Source organism: Trematomus bernacchii, unplaced genomic scaffold (genome assembly GCF_902827165.1).
Source record: "Trematomus bernacchii unplaced genomic scaffold, fTreBer1.1, whole genome shotgun sequence".
Lineage (NCBI taxonomy): Eukaryota > Metazoa > Chordata > Actinopteri > Perciformes > Nototheniidae > Trematomus > Trematomus bernacchii.
Window position 1 is genome coordinate 239,366 of NW_022987728.1, and position 11,372 is coordinate 250,737.

General features: G+C 41.1%; 1 protein-coding gene across 1 annotated transcript; it reads right to left on the reverse strand.

Moving 5' to 3' along the window:
• Positions 1 to 8,586: 8,586 nt before the first annotated feature.
• On the reverse strand, positions 8,587 to 11,314 carry LOC117494594 (tripartite motif-containing protein 16-like). Its single transcript, XM_034145526.1, has one exon. It carries the CDS (start codon positions 11,121 to 11,123, stop codon positions 9,462 to 9,464), a length of 1,662 nt encoding a protein of 553 aa, XP_034001417.1. The 5' UTR covers positions 11,124 to 11,314; the 3' UTR covers positions 8,587 to 9,461.
• Between the last annotated feature and the right edge of the window lie 58 nt (positions 11,315 to 11,372).

Below are 11,372 nucleotides of genomic sequence, written 5' to 3' on the forward strand. Positions count from 1 at the left end.
AGTTTTTACTAAACAAGTGGGAAGAATGGTTTCCGAGATGTTTGCTAATTGGTTTTATTTTTCTTCTTCACTGGTCTCTCTGTTGAGGCGCAGCAGTTGTGAGGGTTGTAAAACAAAACCAAACATGTACTTTAACACAAACAACACATTAGTATTACCAGGAGAACTCTGTTAACAAAGTTATTTTAGGCAATAAGCGCTGGAGTTTCTGGGATTTCTGCCATGTCTCTACCACTTTAATTTGACCATCTCTGTTATTAAGTTATGGAATACTAAATAAATAAATAAGTAATTAGATACCTTACCGTTTCTGCGCTCATAAAGAATGATAAGAATAATGCGTATTGAACTGGTTTCATTCATTGGTGAGTAATTAGTTAGAAGCCCTATTTTATCAGTATGTCTGCACAGCAGGTCAAACTACATTAAAACAGAATTGTCCCCATTTCTTCTTTTAATGGTTGCTAACATTAGATATTTTAATGAGATATGGACCGTAAAACAAAACATGTCCCTGGTTTTCATTTTAAAAATCAACTCACCGTATGCAAGTAGTCGCCTTAGCTTATTTTGTTATGAGATGATGATGTGAATTACTGTTCAAATTAGTTAATGTAATAATCGTTTTGGTCTTATGTTTTTTTTCGGGGAGGCCCTTTTTCCAGTTTTGATTAATAGCCCCTCCAAATGTCTGTGCACGTCCCTGTTTAAAAGACTCGATGTGCTTCCAAAGTATTTACTAAACAAGTGGGAAGAATGGTTTCCGTTATGAGTTTGCTAATTGGTTTATTTTCCTCTTCACTGGTCTCTCTGTTGAGGCGCAGCAGTTGTGAGATTTGTAAAATAAAACCTGTACTTTAACACAAACAACACATTAGTATTACCAGGAGAACTCTGTTAACAAAATGTCTGAAGGTAATATCAATGGAGTTTTACCTTGACAAAGAACAGACATTTTAAATGGTGTCAAAATTACTGACCGCCTCCACAATTACCACCAATTACACGATGTCCCCAGATACTGTAATTCCTGCAGGACTCACACGAGAGGTGAGCTTCAATTCTGGATTAACCTTTTACTCGGGCTGAAATCAAAACACTCTTATTATTTTAATGGCTTTGGGGAGTACTGTAGGTGTAGAACCACATAATGTGCACGTGTTGGAGTGCGAACGCGGTGCCAAGATTTAATTTGAGACGGCGTCTGGAGAACATCACAGCCGCTGCTTTTTCGTTTGGAAGAAATATTGAGATCTGTTACGTTACAAAAATTGGCAACAATACACCGTAAATACTTCATTACAAGCTTACGTTTTATTAACAAAATGTGGTACATACAGTAACGTTCTCATTGTAAAGTAACATTTTGCACGTAGAGCAGTATGAACGTACAAGAAGAAGGGATGGAGAACCGATTAAAAAGAAGCTCCTACTGAAACATGAAATGCAAGTGATGTATATTTAAGTTTAATTCAGACCAAATAAATTATTTACACTGACATCAGTTTTTGGCAGTGGGCACTTTATTGACACGGACAAATAGAGTGGTGCAGTGACCAGCCCTAAAACCCGGAAGTGAGTTACCATGTTACCACTACCGGTTCCCTGGTCTCGGAGCCAATGGGATCTCTCCATAGGATTTAGGAAAATAGCTGGAAATAAGGTCTGAGGTTGAGACACATTGAAGAGACGGATCACGTTTTGTTCTACGACATTAAATCCATCAGCAGTGACCCCACTGGTGATTTCTGAAGAGTTGACGTGTCTGAAAAACGATGGTTGTTACCAAGTGGCTGAATAGGACTACAGAAGTTGTCGAGGCCGTTGTACGTCATTACACCGAACACGTAAACACTCCTCTAAGTTAGTTTGCCCCTGTTCTGCTTGAAAGCAAGTACCTGCCTCCTGCAAACTGTTCAAACAAACGCTTCAACTCGTACCACTTATAATCTGTATGTTTGAATATGGATCTTACTGTAAGTCGGCGTGACGTTGAAGTCGTGCGACCCTGCTGTAGTTCGTTTATAGCATAACGTTAGCATTTTGCTTCTGGCGATTAGATGTATGATTCGAAAAGTATAAAAGTAGGGTAGAGACGTGTGGAGATTATCCGGCTGAACAAAACGCGCATTTATCAAACGGGTTCGTTTTCCACAGATCTTATTTCGAGCTATTTTCCAAAATCCTATGGAGAAATCCCATTGCTTTTTTATCGGGGGAACCCATGCAGCTTACTTCCGGGTAAATACGTCATCCCTGCACCGCTCTATAAGCATTACTTTAAAGGCACGGTCAACAGAAATGCTTTACATTTGTCTAATTTGAAGCTTTTAAGAAAATTGACTATTTGTACTTAACAATAGCTACACTCATAGGCAATGTTTTTAAAGGATTGGTTTGTGTTTCAGACAAGACAAAGGAAATAAAAACATTAAAAAAGTCGAAAACACAATTGAACAGTTGCTTGAAAGTGTGTTATTCTAATGAGACAATATATTTTGTGCGGAACAAATTCATCTAAGTGCTACTAATTATTATTCTGGGCAAGGCTTTGTTGTTTTAACAAGAACAGATCAAGTGATACACATCTGTGGGACTTTAAAATTGCATTTGTAGTTTACTAATTGTGTTTTACGCGTGGGTTTTTGTATTTGTGTAATTTTAAGTGTGGACAATTCCCCTGTCCTCACTTGGAAAACTTAGAAAACCCAATTGTGTTTCTTTAAAATACTCTGAATTAGATTTGAATTATGAAACAGTCCTGAAAGGCAGAAGGTCTGGTTTGCATTTTGTTTTCGCCGCACTTCATAAGTTAGCCATGAACATTGTTTTTCCTTCAGTCACGCTCGTACAGTAACTGGCAACAGGAACACATTACAGTGGAACAATGTCAGCAATCTGGACCTGAGCTGATTTGTGTTTCCACCTCCATGAAGGCAGCGTGATCTGAGTGGTTTCCCCTCTTATAGCTTTTTTCTATTGACACAACCTTGAATTTCATAAGCCACAGATGTGTCTCAGTTGCACTTGTAGTTTTTTGTATAGCCCTGAGCCCAGGATTAGCTGAAAAGAGTCCAGGAAGATTATTTACAAGTTAACTAAACAATGATACAATGAAATTGCAAAATGGCGGCTCTCCCCGATGGATGCCGCTCAAGCCCCCAGGAAGTGCGCCGGACTCTGAGGAAAATATTCGTTGTGGCCAAACGGCGGTACTACACTTCCGTATCAGTCGCTGAGCCCAGAAAGACTTTTTCCCGTTGACTAACATTGGGAAAGAGACGTCGGATCTAACCCACGGGACCGCGCCGCCCGACACGTTCATGTGACGTGTTCAGTACTACATGAGTTTAACCTTTACCCATGGATGCACAATAAGAACAGATTATATGATTATATGAATACTTTCGTGACGTTTCGCTCTCTCAAAAATTGGGCCATTTTTTCTTCATGCGCCAATGAGCAACTCTCATAGGAATGAACGCGGCCCCGCCTCCCACGCTGTATCCAGTTCTTATTATACATCCATGATGCCGCTCCGTTGGCATGGGATCAGTAAAAAGACCAATTTCCTGTTTTCATCACATGTTAAAGTCTAAAGTCTTCTCCCATTGGTCGGCGTTGACGGGGGCGGGTCTAAGGCACGTCCTGTCGTTTTCTGATGTTAGTTTTACAATATTCTAATATCTGTTGGTCATTTAAACATTCCCTAATAATAGTATTGCAGCGTCAATACGTGAGGGTTAAAGACAGTGTGTTTAGTGTGCAACACCACGTGTCATTTCTCCGTAAATTCACGTACACTAAACATAATATTAGCTACATGCTAATGCTAACCGAAAGTTGACGATATTTACTCGCAAAAACCGGAAGTCGAGTGTGAACATCCGGTTTTCAGAATAACAATTTTCTTTTTTTTTTTTTTTTTCTTACACGCTATTGGAGACCATTTTTGTAGAAACTAAATAGTGCAAAATGGTATGACCAAGCAGGAACTGTGAATAACTTTTTATCCATGTGGTATTTGAGATGTTAGGTTAGTCATGTGACCATCTATGTTTCCTGTAGATATTTAATTGCTCTTTTTAGTGTACAGTTTTACTATTATGCTGCCGTGTTTATTGTATTTTTGTAACTCTGGCACAACAATTTCCTTAGGGATAAATAAAGTCTTATCTTAGTTCATTTAAAAGGATACTTAGCATTTAAAAATTAGGTTAAGGCAAGTTAGCTTTTCCTACTTTGTCTGCATGCTAGAAACACAATTTTGGTAGCAAACAGTTGTTGATTTAGATGTTAGAAGCTATAGGAAGCAGGGTATTTAGACTGGGACATCACATAGAGGTGACATGATGCACATTATTGCCAATGTTAGTCACTTTATCCACAGTTACTGGTGCTAATAAGGGATGCTAGCTAGCAAACATGGATGTAAACGGAGCAGAATTTAAATGTATGTAATCAAATGTATTCACGTTAATCTTCATAGATCAACCCTTAAGTTAGCTGTGAAAAAGTAAAAGTAGATGTATCTCTATTTAACTTTTCCTAACCTTTAACAGTTCAAATATTGTGGAACAATCTGTACACTAATAGGAGCCAGCAGGCGATTATTGGGAGCGTTTCTCCACCTTCTCTGTAAAATAACCCAAAGAAAGAAAGTATTGCTTTTGGACAACCGGTCCGTCAAACTCAAACAGACCCTGGTGATTTATTTCCTTTGGAATCATATAATTACATTCAACAAACCCCACTGTTTGCAAAAATATATACACAGCATGGATCTTTGGATCTGGAAGCTGCTCCGAGCTGATTTATCCGACAATGATTCACGGTAACTGCTCGGTTTCTCCCTGCAGATATAATGGAGAACAAATGATGAACACTGTGTCCAATTCACTGCCTGGCAAACTCAAACTGAAGAAATGGAAAACCCCTTTTGTGCACACACACACACACACACACACGCACACACACACACACACAAAATAGCTAATTACACAGAGAGGAGAGTATCTCAAATAAATACGAAACATTGGAATTATTCAATAACGCTGAACAGCAATGCCAAGTTAAACAGTGCTGGTCTGTGGTCTGGTGTTGGGTTCATAACAGATCAGTAACTGGTACTTTAAAATGTCACTGCACACACACACACACACACACACACACACACACACACACACACACACACACACACACACACACACACACACACCATCCTTGCCCTGTCAGCTAGTCTTGTGTCTTGTTCTTCCTTATGAGAAAACCAGGCTGCATGTGTGAACCTCTCTTCCTTCTTCCCTAAACACACACACACACACACACACACACACACACACACACACACACACACACACACACACACACACACACTCCATATAAATGTAATTCTTAGAAGCTGTTTAGTCGAGCTGATCAGGTTTTAACCGGCTAATGAGTTGTTTTTCTTTGCGACAAGCATGTTTAAGAGCAGCACTCTTCACTCAAATCTAAATGGATCGTCTTGGTTTCATACATTTTCTTTTGGCCGACAGTAACGGGGCAAAAATAAATGTCTTGGGATTTGGAGTCCAACTGTAGTGTGGTTACTGTGGGTTTTCATGAGAATTGGAGACTTCACTGCAGTCAAGAGGTTGTTGGCGTGTTAGTTCTAAACCCAATACTTAATCTGAAAGGAAACAGTGACGTTAAAGTCTCAGCTTTCAGTGTTTTGAGTTCTTTTTTACATCCAAAACCGTTTAACACATACATAGTTCCATGATCTCTATAAACAAATGTCTGAAAATGAATGCATAATCTGTAGGAAAGCATACAAGATGTTGGATCTTGTCGCAAACTGGTTTCTGTCTTGTAGTCTGTTTGTCATTTTGATCAATTATGTTTGAGCGAGCTCTAGTTTAATGAGGGTAAACGGTTTCATGTGGAGAGAAAAACAGGCAAAAATCAGCGGCTGAAATGCAATCAAGGAACATATCAGCTATTATCTTTAAAAAATGTATATATATGTGCATTTATTTGCAGATATCTGTTCAGAAAATAGCTCAAATGTCACCCTAAAAGACCTACGTACAAAAGCATTGATGTCTGTTTCTCAAGGTCTGAATCTGATTGGTCAACAATGTTATATGTCCCTGATAGCCAATGGTTGCCCAGCTTCACTCTTGCTGTTTGACTTCATTTATGTGTTGAACTGAGGTCAAGATCATTCCAGTTTGATCTTTTCTATCTGATTTACCACATTGCTCAGGGGTGGCCAACCAGTCAGAGGTTAAGAGACAAACATGTTACTATGTTACTGCAAAGAGCCACATCAAACACACAGTCACAAATGCGCGTGCACCCCCCCCCTCCTTCTCTCTTTTGTTCTCAGCTTTTCTCTGTGCTCCTTCACTTTCTTCCTCCCCCTCTCTCTCTCACACAATAAAAATCTAAAACAAGGCGAAATGGCTACAATTGCGTTCGATAAAAAAATATGAACTCTCCCACTCTACTAAAAACGTCCTATGTTCGTCTTCATATTTTCGCTTAGCTGTGCATTTCTTCTCTGCCATTTTAGGATCAAACTCAGTTCATGGTCAGATAGTGTTTAATCAACGATAGGTTTTCCCCCCCTCAAAGGTGATTGGTTCACTGCATCGCAGGTATTATTGTGATTGGCTCTTGGGCCACATCAAAATTAGACGCGCTGTCATCCTCTCATACTGACACCTGACACCACACATACACACGTAGGGAGAGCCGGGACGAACGTAACACGGGACGAACGTAACACGGGACGAACGTAACACGGGACGAAAGTAACACGGGACGAAAGTAACACGGGACGAAAGTAACACGGGACGAAAGTAACGGAGCGATTTTATCCGAGCCCAAACAACTTTGACCGGCCAAATTACGTCAGAATGATCAGCATTCAATACTTAACAGACCTACTAAATATCAGGTTTAACTGTCAGGAGTCCGTGTCTCTCCCCCACACTCACACATACAGTATAGAATTCGATATGAACTGAAGAGCCGCATGAAACTGGGCAAAGAGCCGTGGGTTGGCCACCCCTGACATTGCTGATGGATTTGAACACTGTCCAACTCTAGTAATTTAACATCATTAAACCGATGTGTTGCAGTACAAGGCCAAATACATTCAAACCTAATGAACTTCAGTCTTTGTGGTGTTTTAATTTAAACATCTGTAATTATTAGTATGATTCTGGGTGACACTGGCCCAGCATGACATGTGTTTGAACATAAACACAACGGGACACTAAAGGACTTATTTATTTGTTTTCACATATGAAGTGAAGTGTTGTGTTGCTTCAGTGTTTGGAGGAAACTCGCTCAGCAGGCGCTGCAAATTAACAACAGATCAACAAATTAACTAACCAGCGGGAGGCGTGAGTTGTGAAAGAAACTTGATCTGTGGATTTAATTCAAACACAGCCAGGGCCAATTATTGACTAGACTAGAGTGATATTCTTCATGGTTCACAGGAAGTATTGTCTTATCTTCAGGGCCTGCTGCTGCACAGCAAAGGTCAAAGGTCAGCAGACGGGAAACAGCGTGGTGCATTCACTGTCTTCAGGAGATCTAACGCATCCTGCTGGGCTTTGAGTTGTTGAAATGAAGGTCAAACGTCTAGAAGTCAGGGTTAACATAACTTCCCTGACTTACAGTGAATTTTACCTCTAAACAACCCAAACTATTTAACTAGAAAATTCCTCCTGAAAATGCGTGTGAATGCTGTAAGCTGCAAAAATGTGTTGCTGAAAATGCAGAAAAAGCTGAATATTTGAATAGTTGAATGGTGACTCTGCTTTTAGTTACAAACTGCTAAACTTAGCGGAGAAATGCAGAAAAGTTCAATGATTTGAATCAAAATTGTTACAGCTCAAATGCACTGCACTGACTTTGTTGAAAGCTTGAAAGTGAAATGTTAACCTGGAAGAGTAGGACAAATAGTGATGAAGCTTAATATTTCAAAGAAAAGTTGAAAAGGTATAAACAACTACAGTAAATGTGTATTAAAGGTGGGGTAGGTAATTCACTTCAGAAACACTTCTTGTTATATTCCATGGAATGCTCTTAACATCCCGATAGCAATGAATATCTTCAGTGCTTTGACAATAAATACATACAACAAATTCATCTATGGAAGCCGTAATACTGTAAAAAGCACGACCAATCATCTGAGCCGGCCCGACTAAAATAACTGGATGGCCTACCTGCCTGTCAGCCTTCCATCTGTGCACAAACTTATCTCGTGCCCTCATTGGTCATGTGCGCGTTCGTGTGTGTTGGAGGAGGGGCTCTGTAAGGAAGTGGCAGATTTTTTCCGGTTGTGTATTTTCAAATTCTAGCGATCTCGAGCTGGTTTCTCCAAAATTACCTACCCCACCTTTAAAGCAACCCTCCTGTGATATATCTGCACAAACCTATGTTTCAGTGAGGGAGGGGTCAGACTGAGTGATGGTGAACACTTTGCTTTGTTTCAGGAGGAAACTCAGTTATAGTCTCAGATCACTTCCACATGTTCTCCATCAGCTTCGTATGGCACCTTGGACATAACACAAGAAGAACATCCTGTTTTTGTTTTTGAAAGACAAACCTTTATTAATTATCCAAACATTTAATTTGATCACACATCCCATCAGTAAAGTCTGTTCAATGATTTCATGATCAGTTTCACTTCATCCACACCATACATGTGTTTCATCTCAGCTATTTCAAACAGAATCACACATGATTTCCTTATTGATTATTATCATGATAATTAATGTTCTATAAAACATCAGAGTACCCACTTTCTATTTGGACAACAACAACAACAACAATTAGTCTGCAAAACAATAACTGTAATATTATACAATGTATTTCCCAAGCAAAGACTCTTAAGCTATTTACAGGAGAACAATAAATGATTGACTTATTGATTATGATCATGACAGTAAGTAATATCATTTTAAATAAACATGTTATGATGAAATAAGTGTTATAACCATCTGGGAACTCATTTGTTAGTTAATTTGGGCAACAATAACATTTAATCTGTCAGAATAATACATGATTATAAATGTCTCTGTTGTTTTAGAAAGTGGCCAGAATAAAATGTGTACAATAAAAGAAGCTCTGCTGCTTTCTCTCTGAAGACTCGTGCATTACAAGAGAAACAACAACATGAATCAAAAGAAATATCCAACACATATTTAGAGCAAAGTTTACATATCAGTTCAGGTGAACAAGGATCCTCCTGAGCAGTGACAGCCTCCATGGCTACACAGACACAGGAAGGAGCCGGAAGAAAGTCCAACATCTACAGAACAACTCATGAGAAGATGTTGAAGCACATCCCATCATGTTTGATTGACAGCTGATCTCTGCACAGTGAAGACATGGACAATCAGCTCTGATGGACACACGGTGAGTTTAAGAAGTAGAAGAGTTCCTCCAATGACTTCAGGCTATTTGAGTTTACAAAACTCAGCAGTGGTTCCATAATCATAAAGACAAACTCCAGCATGTAGCGGCTGAGTGAATGTGGTCTGGACTCTGTGGAGGAGAGTCATGGTTTCAGAGACGCTGTAGAAGGACAGAATACCTGCTCTGTGATCCAGGTACACTCCTACTCTGGAGGACAGAGGACCTGAGACGGGAGTGCGGACACTGTTGTAACGAAATGTATAACTGTTTTTGTCACAATCTAAGGACCAAGATTTGTCATTGTTTCCAAATCCACTTTCCACGCCTGCTCTGCTGATATTCTTGTATGCGACTGCTACATAAACTCCTGTCCCTCTCCACTCCACCTCCCAGTAACAACGTCCAGTCAGACTCTCTCTACTCAGGACCTGCTCATAATAAGTGAATCTGTCTGGGTGACTCGAATAAGACTGTTGTTGTTTCTTGTATGTTGCTTTTCTGCTCCCCTCAGATAATAACAGCTCTGTGTATACTGTGTTTGGATCCAGTGTGATCTCCTGTGAATATTGTAAGAACCCAGCTCTGGTGGTGGGCTCTGCTGCTGACAGTAAAACATCCACTTCAGTCGATGAGACGTTTGTCCATTCCTCTCTCAGGACGTCCTGTAGTTTGTCTCTGACTGCTGACAGGGCCGCCGTCACGTCCTCAAAGTAGCTCAGAGGACGGATGTTGATGCTGGATGAGTGTGTAGGTTCACTGAGGGCTGACAGTGAGGGGTAGCTGTGCAGAAACTGGTTGTGATCCTCTGTGTGAGACAGCAGCTTCAGCTCAGCGTCTCTCCTCTTCAGCTCAGAGATCTCCTGCTCCAGCTTCTCCTGGAGCTCTTTGACTCGACTCACTTCTCTCTTCTGCTGGGATCTGACCTGCTGCTTCACATCAGAGCTTCTTTTCTCCATGAGACGGATCAGCTCAGTGAACATCTTCTCACTGTCCTCCACTGCTTTATCAGCAGAGCCATTGACGGCCTCCACCTCCTGCTGAAGCAGCTTCACCTCCTTCTCTCCGTCCTGGATTCTCTGCTGGATGTTTAGTCGACTCCCCTCCAGCTCTCTCTGCCTCTCAGTCCTCTCTGCTGCAGCTGACACCGTGTCGTGGCCTTTGTGTTCGTCCACAGAGCAGAGAGAACAGATACACTGCTGATCAGTGCGGCAGAACAGCTTCATCACCTCGTCGTGACGAGAGCAGATGTTCTCCTGGAGCTTCTTGGAGGGCTCCACCAGCTTGTGTTTTTTAAAGACAGGCAATTCATAATGAGACTGGAGGTGTTTGTCACAATAAGAGGCCACACACTGCAGACAGGACTTACAGGCTCTCAGTTTCCTCCCAGTGCAAACATCACAGGCCACATCTTCAGCTCCAGCATAGCAGTGATCAGCAGGAGCAGGTGGGGGTCCAGTCTTCTTCAGCTCCTCCACTAAAGCTGCTAACATGGTGTTTTTCAGCAGGACAGGCCTTGGTGTGAAGCTCTGCCTACACTGAGGGCAGCTGTGGATCTTCTTCTCATCCTCTCCGTCCCAGAAGCCTTTAATACACTTCATGCAGTAGCTGTGTCCACAGGTAGTGGTCACCGGATCCTTCAGTAGATCCAGACAGATGGGACAAGATAACATTTCCCGGTCCAGCTGAACTCCTTTCTGCGCCATTTCACCTCTCAGTAGCAGCGAGTGTGTGAGTTTCACTTCCTGAGAGCTGAAACTAGTGTGACAGGTTATCTGAACAGGATGTGTGTGCAGTGAATGTGGCCTATCAGCTCTTGTTCTTTACCCACATGTTGGTTACACCCATCCTCCTCAGTGTGGATCTGAAGGGGAGGAACCAGGAAATACAGAGTGGAGCTGGCTGTGTCTGAGAGCAGGAAGAAGAGGGAGGGCTTATCAAACTCTGATTTTTTC